The sequence below is a fragment of the Syngnathus acus genome, chromosome 9 (genome assembly GCF_901709675.1).
Source record: "Syngnathus acus chromosome 9, fSynAcu1.2, whole genome shotgun sequence".
In the NCBI taxonomy this organism is placed as follows: Eukaryota; Metazoa; Chordata; class Actinopteri; order Syngnathiformes; family Syngnathidae; genus Syngnathus; species Syngnathus acus.
The window spans coordinates 2,903,474-2,922,847 of record NC_051094.1 but is presented as its reverse complement, the minus strand read 5'-3'; the positions used below and the strand labels follow the sequence as shown (position 1 = coordinate 2,922,847).

The window sequence follows — 19,374 nt, the reverse complement described above, 5'->3', positions numbered from 1 at the left end:
CATTTTCTCTCTCTCTCTTGCCGTGAGTGTGCGTGGATCCGCCAGCAGCAAGCAAGGCAGCAGCCGCGCTCAGTACGGCCGCGCGCAGACACGCGTGAAGGGAAGGGACATTCCCCCCCACCCGCTTCAAAACACCTTTTCGGGACTCCAGGATTAGAAGCTGCACGTCTATTGAGTTGATCTGTTTTGCGCGGGGAGAACTGTGATTATTTGATTTTTCCAAATTGATTTCATTTTGTGTTTTTTTTTTTTTTTTTTTTTCCCCGTGGACTGACAGAGGAGTTTTTCTCGTGGACATGGGGAGAAGTGGACCAGTAGGACGCGGGCGGTGGATGTGCGCCACGCCGGGCGTCCGCCTCCTCTTCCTCCTGGGGTTCGTTCACGCGGGACTCGGCCAAGGTAAGCGCGGTGGTCGGAAATGCGCCTGTGCGCTCGACTTGGAGCGTTTTTTTTTCTTCTATGGAAGATGTGTTAATATGCAAAAAAAAAACTGGCACCTCTTTGCACGTAAATGACAACCACGTTAAAGCATCATTATTGCAAGAAACAACAAAAAAATGTTAAAACCTCTAAACTTGCACTGTAGTAAATGGAAGTAGGTGACTTCATCTCTCTATCTTCAGAATTCCCCACAGCAAGTGAGGAAGTCACCCACTTTAGAAAAATGAACCTTTTTGCAAGCAGTCATTCCACACACCCTGTTGTTCATGTATAGACATTCACCATTCTTAGTCGGTTGCATTGATCCACTTAAGGAAAAGAAATATCTCCTTATAACTGTAATTTAGGTGTAAGTTGGGTGATTTCAAGAGTTAACTGCTGAGCCTGTTTGAATTCCATTGCTGACCAAAACAGCAGCATATATACCCATCCGGCATTATTTTAAGGAAGGTGTGTGTCTGTGTGGGGGGGGGGGGGGGGGGGGGGGGGGCAGTTCCAATCACAAAAACACCTCAACACATTTTGCTGCGAGGAAAAAAGATGTCCCAGAAGACATTCCAGTGCAATTATCTAATTTAGATGCTATTGTTCACACAGACATTCACGACATTCGGGTGCGTCATCCACTTCAGGAAAATAAATGCTTAACTCAGTTTCCATGTCAGAATAAAAAAAACAGCAACTGTAATTATGACACTTAGACTCGTGGTTAAAGAGCTAAACACAGACTCCTTTTGAACTCAGTTGCTGACCAAAACAGCAGCACCTATCAACCAGCCTCACAGCCGAGTCGAAGTGTGAAAGGATTCCTGTACAATTGATTTACGTTGCGCAACGGTGGGCAAGCAATGGCGCTTTCTTGAAATGATGGCGCTTCATAGATCACCCACTTAAATAGATGCCCCCCCCCCCCCCCAACAGAAAAGAAAAGGCAGTAGTGTAAGTGTGATTTGAGTTGGTAGACGCGGTTGTTCACACCAGAACAATAAAGTGAAAATTGCTGAACTCCAAAAGAGCAGCAGCTGCCAAAGCAGGGAGTCAATTTAAGCTCCACTTTTGCTAGACATCAGCTGCAATATACCAGAAAATGTTGAATATTATTCTCAGTAAAGAGTGACTTGCCCATCCCCACTGATACCTCCCCAATTTTGCACTTAAGTCAATAAATACCGCCACAGATGGATTTTTGGCTTTCCTGTACAATTTCTTTAAATAGCAAGTTAAATAACAATGATTTTGTTATTCAAAAAAAAAAAAGTAAAGCTATAAAGACAATGAAAGGCCTCCCTTGAATAGAAGCCCAGTCTTTCTAATTAAATGATTGTGTTCATGTGAACTGTTTTGCTAATCAAAACAGCAGCACATACCATAAACGGATGAAAGAGCAGACGGACTCCTTGTACAGTACCATTTCTTTATACAGCACACCTGTAACTTTACTTCTTTTATTGTAATTTGTCCATCGTTTCCGCCAGCAATCATGTTTTGGCACTCTATTAAATCAACTTTTTGAAGTTGAGATTTCAATAGAGGATACAAGTTCAATGGAGCATCGGGATGAGTGTGAAAAGTCTCATTGTTTTACCCGCGAGCTGAATGGTCGCAGACACGTTCCGCCATTCAGCTGCTGGAGAGGAGGGAAGGAAGGGAGGGAGGGGAGGGCTGTAGGGAGGGAGTCCGGCGCTGGATGGAACATTGGAGGTTCTGTTTCTTCCCGTACCATTCCTTAGCTTCTGGTTACATGACATTCATATTTCCATAGACACACACACACTTGAGCTTAGCCTTGTTTAAAATGGCGTCGTGAACTATTGGCTTTTGGTGTTGAAGTTGTGTATGCGTGTGGGTGTGTGGCTCTTGGCATGTATGTGTGAACCTGTGTAAAGATGCTCCAATGTGGGTTACATGTGTGTGTGTGTGTGTCTTTTGTCCATATGTGTGAGCAAACATGTTCTGTGTGTGTGATTTTTATTTATTTTTTGGTGTGTGTGTCAACTTGGCTTTGTGGCACAGATCACATGTCGTTTCTTTCTTTCTGCGTGTGCGCGCGTACACTTGGCATGACGATATTGCCAGAGCCGCCGTCTCCTGCTGTCGCCCATTATGCGGCGATCCCGTCCCATGGTGCACCGCTGCAGCCTTTCAGGGTTCACAGCTTGGGCTCGGGAAGGAATATCGCCAAAACCCGAAGGAGGCCGATCGGATTGGTCGCTCCAAAGAGGCCCACGGTCCGATTGGCCGAGCGGGACTGGTTCTGCCGCGGTGGCTGCATGAATGCTGAATGACAAGCATTCATAGCGATGCCTCCGGTTATGTTTCATTGTGTGCACGTGAACGAATGATGTCACGGCCATATCACGACACTTTTTGCAGCGGTCGGCGCAGGTGAAGGCGCAAAAAGGTGACGAAGGAGCACATTTGATACGTTGTGATGAATTAATTAGTCATGCTGTCCTCCATTTATTTATTTGCTGGGAATTGCTCTTTTTCTAAAGGAATTTAAATTTCTGACTTTTAGTACGAGAGCCAGATGGAGGGAGAGGTTGCACGGGTGAGGAAGGGGGAGATTTCTCTGGGTGGTTTGTAGCCGCTTTGATCACTCCACTTGGACCCGACAACTACGATAAGCTGACACAATGCTGCAGTGTCTACGCCTATACGTCTATGCGCGTGGACGCTGGTACTTATGGTGTGAAAGGAAGTCTTTGACTGCGTCTGGCCTTGTTTTGTGAAGACCGAGCGAGCCTCCCGCCGCTCGCTCGAATTGGCACATTTGCCTCACCTCTTCATCATCTTCGTCATCTTCGGCCACGCTTAAGCATTCAAAGCGAGAACCTTTAAGCTCTTGGCCGTGATCAGACAAGTTTTTTTTTTTTTTCTTCCCGCCTACTGTCTCCTCTTTGCGCTTGCGGAAAAGCATTTTTACTGACCTTTCTGAGCCCCCCCTCCCTCCCTCCCTCCCTCCTCCTTGCCTGCGGCCTTGTGTTCTCTCCCATTCACTCATTACATTTTATGATGGACTGTGAAAAATGGCCTCCCACACGCCGATGCTTTTTTTTTTTTTTTTAAATTATAGTTATTTCTTCTTCTTCTTTTTCAACTTGTACATCAGACTACGGTTCTCCTCGCTTCAAGAAGCTACAAGGGGTTGAGACATTTTCCCGGTGGCACTTTAATCAGAATTGTCCAAGATGGATGATATTTATAAAAGGGACTTCAAAATTCAACCGAGACTAAGTGGGAAACATTTTATTCATCTTTTTTGCCAAATTTATAAAAAGGTATCAAACTCGAGGCCAGGGGGCCACATCTGGCCCCTCTGCATTATTCTTGTGGTCCATGGAAGCAAATCATTTACATCAACTTTCATGATTCTTCCGAAAACAGTTGCAACATTTCAAATGATCATTTGCGTAGATAATATCGTCTGGATATTGACAGCAATTTTTTAACGAATTGATTTTTACATGAACTTGAACAACACTCGAACAAGCTACTGTCCTTGACTTCTGATTTAAAAAAAAAAAGTTATTCTTGAGTTGATAATATGAGGCAATAAAACATTTGTGATTTTACTAAAGGAAGTGTGCCAACAATGAGGCCCGCCATAAAAATGAGTCTCACACACCTGACGTAAATGGTAGTCCAAAATTTGCATTAAAACAAAAAGCAACTCAATATCAAGAAAGGTTTCCTGATTTTAACACACAGTCTTTCAGTCATTTTGGGGCCCAAGGCTCAATCAGGCCCTCTATACCAATGCACTGCCCATTTTAATAGGAATGCAAGTGGATCGATCGACTGAAAAGTCTAAATTTGGAAAACATTTCTCTATTTCCTGATCTAAATAGCATCCATAAAACCCATCTTGGGGATTATCATCTAACAAATGAGTTAACTCAAAGCTTTTACTCTCGTCAAGTACAGTACATTAATCATCACCATCCTTTCAACCACTTTAAAGCGGAAATCTTAAAATAAAAAGTGTCACTCGTGTCCCTCCAATGTACGGCAGCGACTTTGTGTCAATTTAGGTAATATTAATGACCACCCGAGTTCCATTTGTTGTTTAAGATGGAATTGGCATGGCTCAAATTACACTTAGCAAATCGAATTCGGTGCGCCATAAAGAGCTACGAGCTTCAAAGCAAAAATGCCGTGTTGAACTTTTTTGCTGTAATTTCCTCCTCGATTCTTGTAAAAAAAAAAAAAAAAAAAAAGTGTTGAAAGCAAGCTCAACGTGAATCTAATTACAATCAATTAAGCGAAAAGCTTTGAAAGCGTACCACGCATGTATACGTATGCACGATGCATGATATTTTGTTCACGTAAGCGTGAGTGTTTACGAGAGATGTTGCAACAAGCTAGAAGTAGAAGATGCTTGGTTTGTCCTCCTTCCCGCTGCCTCCCGCTATCAGTCCTAATTCCTTCTCGGGTTTCATGTACGGATCTGGAATTATGAATTTTTCATGGCCCGTGAAACCCGAGGCCTCATTTGGGGCTCTCGTTTCAAGCCTTTTCGTCTTTTACCCGCACTGTGTGTGTGTGTGTGTGCTTGTGTGTGTGTGTTGGTGAGAACAGTTTTAGGGAATGCAATGTACTCGTATTTTTGTTTACCATGTATACCTTAAACTGGATCAAGAATGTCATTTTGGTTCTTTTTCAGCGTTTGCATTTTAATTTTGTATTTTAGCTTCTTCAAATTGGCACCCTTTGAAATGATTTGAAAATTCAGTCGCTGACAGAACCACAAAAATGGTCCAAAACCCGGGCTTAAAAAACACACAAGACTGACATTTGGATTGTTTTTTCATTGTTTAGGGTCCATGGTCTCCTCCTGGAGATTGTTATCTGATAACTACCAAATTGGAAGTATATACTGCTTTAGACGAACGGCCGACGCTTAATTACAAGACATTTGAGTTTTTTGTTATTGCTTGTAGGCGGAGTGTAGCGGCAAAGTTTGTCTTTGATTATTCTGTCTTCGGCAACTGTCTGCCTCCCACTCTTGCGTCTCTGCCATTGCATTTGCTCGCTTTAATTAGCGTGGAGACCAAACAGTGGACATATTGTGCTCCTGACGGGGGTCCCACAAGCAGAAGGACGTGTGTGTGTGTGTGTGTGTGTGTCTTTGTGTGCATGTGTGTGTGTGTGTTGCATGAAAGTAATCAGTCAATTGTGGGGTGCAGGGGTGTGTATGTTTTGCACATGCGAACACACTGATGAGTCAAATGAGGATGGTTAGGAGAAGTGGAAGCAATAGACTGGTAAATAAATAGTGTCAACACACACACACACACACACTGCCTGCCAGCTGCTCTGCATTGAAAGCTCACCTCGTATATATCTCTTTGTTTCATCTCTCTCCTTCACGGTCTATCCTTCTTTTTACTCGATACCGTAAAATCTCTAATAAATAGACCGGGCGTTTTTATTTGCCTCCAAAATGAGAGGCAGATTCTCGCTTTACTAGAGGTGACACTTTCCCCGATGGGTGTGTTGGGAGCGGCGTTGGTGGTGTGACAAAACAATGCCCTAATCTTAATCCCAACATGCCCTGTCCTTTTTCTGACTCATGTCATCATCCTTAGACACCAGGCCTGGAATCATGCCAAAGGAGCAATCTGCTTCAGTTTTTTTTTTCTTTTTTCTAATCATTGTGGCCTTTGGTTGTATTTCTGTACTCTGCAAACAAACACAGTGCAGCTCTGCCTCTGTGGGAGATTGGCTCACTTGCATGACACTAAAATGTGGTGGTTTCAGAAAGACACATTTTTGTCATGTTATATTGAGTCGGAACTGTTCCAGAGAGGTGTCGTTTGAAAGTACCTCCAAATAGGCATTTACTGCAGGCAGTACATCGGAATTGGACGTTCCTAGCCGCGGTGCGAATACGTCAGTTTGGTGTGGGGCCCAGCACTTCTTACTGACATGGCAGATGGCTGCTGGCTTTTTTTTTGGTTTTGTTTTGGTTGAGCTGTGTGTTTGTGTCACAGCACGAGCGTTTTTATTTGTGCCATCATGAATATGTAATCAAGCAGCCCATTGATAAATGAAGGCGTGACGTGATGGGGATTGAAGTAGGGTCCCTGAACGGCTGGGACCCGCTTCCCAGGGAGAAAAAAAAAAGTGTCAAGACTTGCCCCTTGCATGTGGTAGATTGGATTCGCTGTGCAAGTCCCTTCTGGTTGCGACATCGGAGAAAGGAATTGAGAGGTTGTTGTTTTTTCCCCGCATAGCAGGTCATCCAGTGGTCCATCTGAAGGAGTATGCAAAAAAATCTAAAACCATAATTACTATAATCACCACTTTTACGTCAGAGGAGCTTACGTCTGCAGAAACGCACAAAGAAGGGTGTGTGTCTGTGTGTGCGTCTTGATAAAATATTGTCATAAAGGTTGTCAAGAAAATGACACTTTGATATATCATGTCACAGTATTTTTTTTGATCGGATTTTCTACGAATTGTTAGTTTGAGGTTGGGATTTAAATTGGTAGCCAGGTTTGAATGTAGCCTTACTTGACTAATCTACGTACGTGTACAATTTGCGATCAGCACACCGCATTCAAAGAGAAAAAGCCACTTTGATTGGCCATTCAGCTGTGACGACTCCCGCAGCGGCGCAGGCGTCCCTTTCCATTCAGTCCTGAACCCTCTCAGCTCCCTGTGTCCCTTCCACTTCTGAAAGGCAGCGTTGACTTGACTATTATGTTTAATATTATAATTTTTTTGGGGTAGGGGGTAGACTGAATGAGTGATTACAAATCAGAGGTTGTTCAACTTAAGTGCTTAAGCATATGATATTAATACACTTCCAAATGCTAATATGTGTTTCAAGAGTAAACAGTTCATATCACCCGAGTCCCTCAAGAGCCCATGGTAGCGAGTGTTGAGCTCGTGATAATCAAACAAATGAAATAAAAGCCTACGACCTCAAAAATTCCGTCACGTTATCAGCGTACTTTCAGGTTACAATTTTCAAAGCAAGCGGCGCGTAAACACACAGTGATGAATTCAGACGCCATTCGCCACCATTCTTCTTCCTCGCCATTTGGATTCCTCAAATCTATTTCCTGTCTGCGCGTGAGGCGCTGTGATTAATTAGGAGGCCTGCAGCCGCCTCCGAGCTGGCTTCCCGTCCCGCCCGTCTTCGCTCTCGCTGATCACCTTCTTCTCCTTGAGAACAAAAGATTTCCTTAAAGAGGATTTTTTTTGTTGTTTTCTTTTTAAAAGCACGAAGTGATCCTCACCTCTCAGCCTCCACAGTGCTCCTCTGGGGGGGGAGCAGTTGAAAAATGTGCGCATGGATAATTCTGGCCAAATCACAATGCCATACACGCACAAAAAGTGCCTCCTCAGCAATGTGCTGCCCATATTCATTAGCGACTTTAGAATGCTGTTGAAATGAATCAAAGCAAAGTGCTTACATGTGGTCTTGTCACCCGCTGAGCAAAATATACTGCTCCCTGAGTAGCTGCGTGGACCGATGGGAGCTAATATTCTACACCGTGTATCTTGTACAAAGTGTGTCTTTGTACCAAGCTAGATAAAGCTCACTGTGTTTTTAAGTGTACCACCACTTTGTACCGCGACATGCTGGACAGCACTGAGCTCTGCTGGAAGATGCCAATGTCCATTATCTGTCTATGGTGTTTTTCATCAAATTATAGCGTTAAGCTAGCAGTCCGTTATATGCCTATGGTGTTTTTCATCAAATGTTAGCGTTAAGCTAGCAGTCCGTTATATGCCTATGGAGTTTTTCATCATATTTTAGCATTATGGTAGCAGTCCATTATCTGTCTATGGTGTTTTTCATCATATGTTAGCATTAAGATAGCAGTCTGTTATCTGTCCATAGTTTTTCATCATATGTTAGCATTAAGCTAGCAGGTTTTTATACGATAGTTTGCCATTTCTTAGAAGCTACATGCGGCAGTTTTTTTTTTTTTAATAGTCTCTCTTTATCACGATTTTATGATAACTGACACTGTCACAAAAGAAATGAACACAACTAGAAATGATCCGGTCCAAAATAAAAAATTGGTCATACGTGTACATGCATACATGCAATATGCGTGGTTGAATTGAAACAGTTGCTCATGACAGTTATTACCGATAATCACCGCTGTGCACAATCGAAGTAAAGAGCGTTGAAGAGTAAGTTGACGGCACATGGCGCGTACAGTTAATCAATGTCGCACAGTGTATATATTTTCACGCACCGTACATCTCGACTTAATGATGCAGTTCGCCCGCGTGATGGATTGAACACGCGTGCAATGGGAACTTGATCAATGCCGGCTCCCTGCAGAGAGGTCGCTTTCATATGAAGGGAAATGAGAAGAGACGCAGCCTGAATAACATCAATACGGCGGAGTCGGTTGTGTCTGTGCCGGCCAAATGCAAACGTTGTTCTCCCTCAACTTGGTTATTGCAATTTTAATAAAGAAAAACACAAGGGATGGCTGCCACTGAAAGAATGAAATTCAACAATATTATTTCATATCATTAATGCAAACATGATTAGATTTTGATATGGTAAATATTTTGATGTCATGCAGAGGTGCGCTGTTATTAAAAAAAATCCAGATCCCTTTTAAAGTTCCTTTTGGAAAGTTGTTTGAAGTTCCAGTAAAAAAAAAAAACAATTTTGTGTTTTTAATGCATTTTTAATGTAAGTTAGTAGGTTACTTCCTGGTTCCTGGTGGATGATGTGATGTATTGGAAGCGTTCCATTAAAAAAATCTTTAAAGGACAAAATGAAATGACATCAAATGACAAAGCGCAACACAATATGTTGCCATGGCAGCAATGATGCGCTACTCTCAAGCCACAGCAACAAAGTTCATGTACATGGTGACTCAGCAATTGGTCCCACAAAGTAAACACCCACTAAGTTCCTTTTCTACGCTTGTTATGTGACATTTTTTTCTACTGCTTTGTTTTCATTGATTGTCCACCCACGTAGACTTTGTGTTGCATGTTCCACAACCTTCCCCAGGCTCCCTTTTCACAACACCTATTGGGTCCCAAAAAAAAACAAAAAAACCTCCAGCTCGGCTTTGTGTTGTTTGATGCCTTCATCCTCCTGTGGACTCCTTTAAGGTCAAGACAGGTCCACCAAAGTTCTGAATTGTTATTATATTTTTATGAATCGCCTCACTCAGTAAGTGCAATAAAAGTCGCTGTCCCTTAGCCGTGGACTCTGTACTGTAGTATTACATTTAATGCAGTGTGTTTCTTCAACATTGAACACACCCGCTCCAACGGAGGTCTAAGTTTAAATCCACTCATTGGCAATAAACCATAATTCAACAAAACGATTCCAGAAGGCTTTAAACGCACAATCAGATATTACTGCGTTCCCCTTTTTGGATTCAACCATTTGACCGTCGTCATCATGATAATAATCGTGATCATCGTCGTCATCATCATCTCCTTGAGGCACAGCTGGTGTGCAATAACGCTTTCCTTGTCCAATCACATGTGGCTCAATGGGCTTGTCAATCACACGCACACACACGCCGCCTCTCCCATTAACGCCGCATGGCATTAAGTGAAGCCGGTATGTCATTGTTTATTAATTTTTTTTTTTTTTGCTAATGTTCCTCTTGCTAGCATGCCAAATTGGCTCCTCTGGCAGCCTGATAGCATCGCAACTATGCTCCCATTACTTGCTTGATTGTTAAAAAAAAAATTGCAGCAATCTTCAACTCGTTATTCATCATTCAAGGATCGGCTCGGGTCTTAACATGTTGTTAAGCAGTATGAAACATTTTTAGATTTATTTCCACTCTCTCACTCAGAAAAATGTAAGAAAAGAAATGGAATCTTTGTTTTGTGGACTTCTTTGTCGCATTGTTGCGGTGGAGTGTTTTTGGTTGGCCTGCGACCATCTGGAAGTTATATCTTATCTATGACTTGATGCATACTGCATTACTTTTTTTTTTCTTTATATGAGCTGCACAGGCATGTGTCACTGTGGGGTTATTTCACCACATGAAAGGCACACCAAATAAGTCCTCTTGTCCTCTTTCTATGCGCCGTCTATCTCCATTTGTGTTGTGTACGCCTCTGGACTCCCTCTCATCTTTTCCCTACTTTTTGTTAGCCCCGTTTCCTCGGTGCTTCCTGAGGGAGAAACTGGAGAAAGTCAAAACGAAAAAGACAAATGTCATCCCCTCCAAAAAGAAGAAGAAGAAGAAAGCGGCTGCGTCGAGCCAAAGCTTTGGCCACAAATCTTCCTATTGTTGTTTGCGCTGCTTCCTCCCCTCACGCCCGTGCTGGCTTTTTTGTCTCGAGTGCAACTCGCCAAAGTTTCATGCCAATCTTTTTGGAACAGGTTCCACATTATATTCTAGAATGTTTTCAACTGTTGGGAGAAAAACTATTTACTACTGAAATGAAAGTGTTTGTCTGCTAAAAATTCACAAGAAAGACAAATCTCCAATACAAGTTGAAATTGTCTGCCTTTTCTTTGGATGAAGTTAAATAATGAGTAAAGTGTAGATAATCAATCAACATTGGAGAGATTGATATATTGGTTGAGAAACACACACACACACATAGGCACACATACACGCCTGAAAGCTTTGCTTAAGTGGACATTTAATCATCATGGAGCTTTTTTGTTGGCTGCACACACACGCACACTCACACATAGGCACAGAGTTGCGTGGCAGCGTATTGATTTTCCGTGTTGTCCAGGCATTGTTACTTAAACAAGACAGTAATAATGGAGCGACATTGTTTAGTCTGCTCATTGAACTGTGACTGGCTGACATTGATTGTTGTCTCCATTTTAGGGAATACATTAGTGTGTGCATGTGTGTGTGTGTGTGTGTGTGTATGTTTGTGTGTGTGTGTGCATGTGCGCACGTGCATGCTCGCTCCTCTGGCTCTTTAATTGGGCCACGGGTTGCGGCATTTTTATTTTATTCTTTATGCCCCACATGAACATCGCTGTAAATCTTGATAACGGCATTAAGCTTGTCAAGCAAGTTTGCGACTCTGTCCTACGCAGCCTACACACACACACACACACGCACACACTCACACACACATGAAGTCCACATATGCACGTAGAGCAAGGTCCTAACTGCCTATTACCGCGAAGTAGATGCACCTCTGTGGCACTTAGCACGGCTTTACTGGGCTTCTATGAATACATTTGGAGATGAATATTGCATGTAGATGCAGTGTCCCGCGCTGGTTCAGTTCAAACCTTTGTGAAATCAAGCGGCCAGAAACGGGACGCATCAGCACTCCTGCGGCCACGCGAGAGGTCTCGGCGTGTGCGGCGGAGCATTATAATTTCAACAAAGTTGGTCAACCTGAACTGTACTCGAGTTTTTTTTTTTTTTGTCTTCATATGAAACAATGGAAATTGTTTATTCATGTGATAACACGCACGACTATCTGATTGACGACGTTTGCCGCCAAAAAGAAAGAGAAAAGGCAGAATAAATCCTTGAATGTTTGCTGAGCTGACACGATATGATAACATTGTTGTGTGAAGTCATGCATGAAGGCAGGCAGTCAATGTCTTGAAATCGCTTTTGCATAAAATAACAACTAAATGAAAAAGAACAAACTAAAAATGAATCCTTGAACGCTTGCTGCGTTGCGCTTTGGCACGATACGCTTATGTTCTTGCGAGGCCAACTGACAAGTTGTAAAAGATGTCAACTCCTAAAGTTCAGAAGAAGCTGCATTGTCTTTTTGTATTTCTATTTAATATTTCGAATGTTTTTTTGTCTCAACGACTGCGTATACGTCAACAGTCAGTCGATTACCACTCCACACCTGTAGGGGGAGCCATGACAAAGCAATTTATTTGCTCTCAAACTGTGCTTAATTTGAGACCCCTTTGCATTTGTCATTGAAGTTAATAAATGTGAGTCACCCAGCTAATAACAAACATCTCCCATCCAGCTGGTGGATTTTGGGAAATCCAAAATCGATTGGTCGCGATGTCGTAAAACGGAGCGTGGCGACATTACAATTTGCTCCAATATTGGGCTTTGAAAATCAAAGGGGGCAGACGGCACGAGGGCCACATCACAGCGAGTTAGCCTAATTGAAAAAGGCAAAGGGAGAAAATCGTTAAACAAGCCCCCACTTGTGTCGCCATTATTAGATTCCCCGCTGGTGTCATGCAGATTAAATTTTGCCCCCCTCCCCACCGCTTTATTTCCCTCTAACAAACTTGAAACTCGCAGGGTGTCGGTACTTGCGTTCGTTTATTGACGACTTGGCCAATGTCTGATGACGCTCGTTTCCCAACTCAATCATACAGTGATGATCACTCTTATTACACCATTAAGACCAATTGTAAAACATGGACAAAACATGGAGCGGTGGAACCACACGTCGTCGGGGAAAAGAAAAACCCTAAATCGGCCAATTCAAACCAAAATGGCTGACTGTGTGTTTTGGGCCATGGGCTCGCTTGACTTTTTGTGGGTCTACTCGTAGACACTAAGACAACTGGTTTCAGCTTGGTTTTCATTTTGGATTTTACAGACATGATCAGATTTTGCCAGCATGCCCTGGCCACACTCGGTGACAAAAACTCACAATTTAGCCTTCCCCATTTGTCTTTTATACATAATTAAGAGGACATTGAGTTTATGACATCAATTGTTGAGACTTTTTGGTGAATCTTCCCATGTTAGACACGCCGACCAAATTCCATTTTGAAAAACAATGCTGGCATTCAAGTGAAGCTCCGGAGAAAATTTGAAAGCTGACCACACACAATAACAAATTGAAATTTCACAATATCGCATTGCCCAGCTGTGTCTTGCCCATAGTTAGCATCAGTCCAATTTAGCATCTCTCCCCTCTAACGCACGCGTATATATTCCCTTTCTTTAGAGCCCATCAGTAAGTCCGTGACCGCATTACTCTCATTGGTTGTTACAGCAATTGACTGTTAAAGCCGTTTGAAACGTAGCAACGCAGTGGTTGTTTGTGTACGCCCAGCGCCGCCATACGACCTGCATCTCATCAACATTAAAGCAAATTGCGTTAGCATGTCGGCACATAATTTCCCAAGAGTCTTTGAGACAATAAATACTGATCCCGATACAACAAACAAAGCGAGGAAATGTGATGCGATGCCGTTTTTACCGCCTTCAAGCTAACCTAATGACAACATTAAAGTTGCGAGCAGAACGACCATCATCAAAGTTTAACACTTGGTTACGGCTAAATTAGTTTGCATTGACAACAAACTTGGAAATTTACTGTTTGCCCATCTGTACTCTATCGGGACAATACGGGGCACAGATATTTTGGAAACCATTACAATTAAAAAAAAAACACTTTTCCATGGATTAAAATCCACGCGGAAAACTTTTGAGTATGATTAAAGGGAGTTGACGTTTTTTTGAGGAGACGAGTGTGACTAACCGAGCTTCTTCCGACCTTCTGACTGTCAGTAGGTCACATTACTTCTAACCCATTAGCTGGCTGGTACTCGGGCTCTTATCTGCCCCAGCAACATGCACCCTCCTGTCACTTTGTGTCTCTGTCTCAACCCCGCCCCCCAAATCGTACTTTGCTTCCCTTTGCCTTAGCCGTATGTGCCACATGTCCCCAGGATGTGTCACACTTCCATGTCTAGACTGTCAGAGGCGTTTACATCCTCATTGCGTTACCGCGGGTGACAAGGAGGCAGCCACCCGCCCTGTGACTTTTAGTCAATTTTTCTACTGTACCATGTTGCCTGAGGGGCCTTGATAAATAATTCCGTAGTGAAAAGAACTTGGGGAAAAAAAAGTTTCGATGTTAGCGCAAAAGGGCGAAATCTCAGTTAGCAACAAAACCGAGATGTCTCGGCATGCATTTTTGGGTGGAAGGTCTCGCTCAAGGAGACAAAGCACCTAAAAGGGCAGCGGAGGGTGAAAGGAAGGCCAGTGCCCTAAATTCCCTCAAACATTTGCCTAATTTATTCTCCAAACCAAGTGTTTTCTTCCAGGGAAAGAAAACCTTTCATGCCATACACTAATTCCCGACATAATCACATTTTTCTAGTATTCTCATTTTATCCTCAGCTAATTGCTCAAATTCTTACCCACTGGCAGTTTTTGTACTTCTAAATGAGTGATGTCATAAGATTGCTCATATTTTTGCTAATATTGAAGACAATATGGTGGCCGGTCATCGGGGCAGCCATAAATCAGACACAGTATCCCCGGACCTCAACGCCGCTGTTTCCATCTTTAACCTGACAACTCCATCCCAGGCGTCAACACTCGTGTCACTTTCTCAGATGAGTTGGTTTCGAGTATCTGCACATATTTGATGACTGCTGACTGCTTGTCTGTGCTGAGCACCAAATAGGAGTAAAAGTATTGAAGTAATGTAAGGCATTACTCGTAAAATTGTGGTCATATTATATCCGATACAGTCTGTGTAATCATTTAACTCATGTTAAACATGTAGGAATCCCTCACCATGCTTTTGGTTCCCACTCAAGTCCAGTATGATCAATTTAATTTGTTCGACGTCCACACACACGTTTACATCTCAAATCACCTTTCCCCTTTGAAATCAATAGAGATGCCATTAATCTGTTCCAGCCTTGCCTAAAAAGTAGTTTTTAATTGTAAAAATAGCACTGTATAAAATTGTACTTTATAAAAACATGACATGAAATTTAGTGTGAAGAATCCATTTCCCCCCCCCACACACATTTTTCAATAAACTGCATCAATCTCAGAGGATAAAGAACATATGCCTGTGAGTATTGTCATATTATCTGTAGTGGATTCAGTAAGTGGTCATGTGATATAATGTGAACGAACATCTTGTGTCACAGTCACAGCTAGACAAAACCAAAAAGTGCCAGGGGAAGCAAACGCTTGTCAAAATTCTTCTTGTCCAGTCCAAGAGGGGTAGCATCAGGCCGCTAGCAACTATTATCGGCTGTCGAGATGGTGTCAGTGTACGCAAACACACGCACAGTTGGCGAAGTTGGCATTTTAGTGGGCTTGGAGGCGAAAAGTCACATTTACTCGATCCAACTATGAGAGCCAGAGCAAGAGCTTCTGTCTCAATAATGTGGTCGTGAAGGGACAATGACAACTATTACTACTACAATTACAGCTATCGCTACCGCTCCAGCTCCAGCTACCGCTACTGCTTGTTCTGTTTATAAATACTTTTAGTTGTTGTGCTTTTGGTTGCGTGATGCACATTGAGTTGACCTGTCAAGATTATACACCTGTGTATAAAATGTACGCAATTTTAAATTCAGTTGTCTTGCCTTACTAAGGCTACTACTACTAATATTATGGCTACTACTACCACCACCAGCACACCTGCTAGCGATACTCCTTGTGCTCCTCGCTCTTTGACTAAATTGCAACTCTATGGAACCTTATCTTCGTCTTTCTCTTCTGTTTGTGCAGCGGGGTCTTAAACCACGTCAAGACGTACGGGGTAATTTCCCGTCTACAGATGTACCAATAAACTTTACTACAGTATATCGTGCAGAAGAAAAGTTCTATTCATCTGCGGGCCCAGCGTGGATTCTTCAGGAAAAGACCGCACGAGAGAGGCTCGTATTAATTTGGCGATATGAATCAACGTGACACGTCTCCCCCTCTTGTTTGCGTTTTACCGCCGTTGGACCCTCCTCTCAATCGAATAGTTTGGATGCGGCGACTTTTCGTCCCGCCCTCCCATCGCACGGTTCGGGGAACAGTTAGTCAATGGAAAGCGAGCGCCCGGGGAGCGCAGAATAATGGCCGTGATTTAGCATCCCCTCGTCTAAAAGGTTACACTGCTCTCGCGCCAGGATGAATGGGCGCAATAAGAGCGCCGCTCTCACGTCAGCTTGTGCCTTGTTAGTCAGCTTGTCCGTCTGTTTAGAAGCGGCTTTTATTGTGGAATATTTCAAGCAAATTAAAGTGGAAATCACAAGTGACAAGTTTACATTGTTTTGATGGGAAAATGGGGAGAGGAAGGTTGAGGTGTTGCGTTGGGCCTTAACGTCCCACTCGGGGAGCATCAAGGAGGTCACGTTGCAGCTGTCGTTACGTTCTCATACAGGAAGTCGTGAGATTACTAACATTTTGTTGACGTTGGCGTCCCCGAAGCTCACTCATGCTTATTCTATGTTGTTAACTTATACAACCTCCAGAGACAAATAGTTTGCAGAAAATACGATACAATAATTAGAGGAAAACAATCTATGTTACTGGTGGGGCTGACTACATTTAAGAAGTGTATCTTTAGCGGGATGATTTTATTTTGTGCAATCTGACGCAATAAAAATGAACAAAATTCAACAGAGCTTTTATTTTTCAAGTCTACACTTTAACACAACTTTAACGCTCAGCTTTGCATCCACACAATTAAATATGTGACTGAGTGTTGTGCTCTTAACTTCTTTTGCATTGAAAAATCCCCAACATTGCCCGTGAGGTTGATAATGATGGCCACAGGAATGGAGTGATGAAAAAAAGGACTAGAACATGTAGTACAAACGCATTGCGCAACTTTAAAGGCAACAGCAGCTGGCAAATAAATGTCCACAACTTAATGAGTTGCCTGTTTGTATGCAATCTGTGCATGCCAAATGACCGTCCATGTGTGTGTGTGTGTGTAGGCCCAAAGTACACTCAAAGGTTGTACACACCATATGTGTGTTTGCATGGCTGTTGACATGCGGTAGTTATTACATGTATATTTGCAGTCGGCGGACTATTTGAAACACATGTTGTCTTTGTCTCTCTTTTGACTACTGTTGAACACACACATACACACACACACATGCGCACAAATGCTGATACAGGGTGGCAACAGGCCACGGATGCGATGCTAATTAATACCATATTGTATGCGTCTGCGTTAACCTTTCTAGTGTGTTTCTTCCTCTCCTGACGCTGCAGTGCTTTTATGTCGGAAACTCATCCGATGCTTCGCTTTTCTGAGTTGTATACAAGAATCAAAGCTTAAAAATAGGGAGATTTTTAACCTGACTACTTTGCCCTCCCCCCCCTATCATGGGTATTGCACAAAATAAAATGTTGCCGAGCAGTTCATCGTTCACCCCCTAGCAATGTCAGGTTTTTTTGTTTTTTTTTCCCAAGCGATTGTTTTTCATGGGTTTTTACAGTATAATTATTCGCTTACTGTAATAACCCTCACGCAAGAGCTGCTGTCAGCCACAGTGGCTTCCAGAGAATTTTTTTGTGGGCCTCTATGATATATAAGCCTTCCAAATTCAAGGAGTGAAGTGATTAATTTTTTTTTTTTCAACCAATCAATTTTTAACCGTAAGGTTTGACGTTCGTTTGTTTACCTGAGCAGCCCTCTCAGGTGAACTATTCCATCGCATTATCTCCGTTGCGATGATCCCCCGTAACCTCTTCCGGCCTACCTCCGTATACTGATGACTGTCAGTCAGAGTCCATGTCAGGTTACCTACGCCATGCCGGGTTAGCTACTTAGCATTCAAAGAGGTGTATGGTGGCAGAACCAATTAAGTCTGACTCTGTCTTTGCTTCTTGGTTTGTTCCTCTTCCTCACCTCATCCTTATAGGACAGGCCCATCTTCGGCCATCACTTTGTGACATGAGGACGGTTTATTGTAGGTGAGATCAACATTGCTGTTGCTGGTCACAATTAATGAAATATTTCATTTTTTAATTGTTTAATTTATAAGTAATTTTACTAGATTTTTTTTATTGCATTTTCCCAATCTTACAGGAAAATTTTAATCCAATACGAGCTGTACTGAATCAAACCAAACTTTGTAGAAATCTTTTTTTTGCAGGCTTTTTTCCTGTGACACAAAATGGGCATTAAAAAGCCAACCCGGCATTTTTACAAATTCCAATGTCGTCTCGCCCTAACAACTCTGACCAGAATTCATCGGTCCGGCCCGCACCGAACGAATCGAAAATTGGTGTTATGTGTCTTCAATGCGGGCTTTGTTGCTTTTTTGGGTTGTTTACTGACTTAGAAACCAAAAATCAAACTTTCGAAATGCCGCTTGTTCACGCGTGCCCGATTTTTCTCGACAACTGCTGTCTCTTGTCGTGCGATTGACAGCCACAAGTAAACATGTAACATGTTGGCATTTATGAATAAAACATCAATTTTCTTCCTACTCTGTTTTAGATTCAATTCAGTGTCAAATGATGACAATTTGCCAAATTTTCACAATAAATCTACTCATAAAGCTCCTGTGAGGATTGTTCAAGTGTCAGATGTAATGGCAGTCAGATGGGACTGAGGCGGAACACTCAAGAGGGGCGCTTTTACTTCATTTTGACACGTAAACAACATTTTTGACAGCGTTCCGCAACTCTGACTTACAACGTTGTCGCATGAGGAGGAAGTCCAACCCAGTGGTAACTTACAGTTAAGGCAAGGGGAAAGAATGTGATGAGGTGGGAATGTGTGGCAGCCCAGACCGCGCCGCACCACAAACCGCAGGCTGGCCAATGGGATGCCACCTCCCCCCCGATTGTCTGGGCCTGCCAACCCAGTAAAAAGACAGGACCCCGGACACACACCGGCGCTCAGATGGCACCACTTAGTCGTAATAGTCGTCTACTTGAAACGGAACGTCGCCTCCCGGCCCAAACGCAAGAGCGGAGCGGACCTGGGAGCGTTTTAGGAAAACTTTCTGACCCCAGGGTGCTTTTAGGAGATAAAGAAGAAAAAAATTACAACGGCTGTCTGAGGGCCACATAATACACAGTCAAGCTTCACGGGGGACAAAAGCTTAAGCGGGCTGTGAACAACAGCTCCCAGACTACAAGGCTACCTCATTTAGGCCAGTGGAGGCCTTGAGGCTACTGAGGAATTTTCTTTTTCTTTTATTCAGATCATCAATGATAGGGGGGGGGGGGGGGGCATCATTTGATCAACGATTCTTTAACAAATTTAACAAGGGGCCTTTTTGTTCAA

The 19,374-nt window shown here is 42.9% G+C and overlaps 1 protein-coding gene across 4 annotated transcripts in view; it reads left to right on the top strand.

Moving 5' to 3' along the window:
- The first annotated feature begins 11 nt into the window (after positions 1–11).
- The window catches only part of LOC119127167 (netrin receptor UNC5C-like), a 114,350-nt gene continuing 94,987 nt past the window's right edge, over positions 12–19,374 (top strand). For all 4 annotated transcript variants that reach the window (XM_037258965.1, XM_037258967.1, XM_037258966.1 and 1 more), the window contains exon 1: positions 12–399. In XM_037258965.1, the coding sequence (XP_037114860.1) occupies positions 297–399 (103 nt within the window). In that variant the 5' untranslated portion in view covers positions 12–296. The remainder of the gene's footprint in view (positions 400–19,374) is intronic.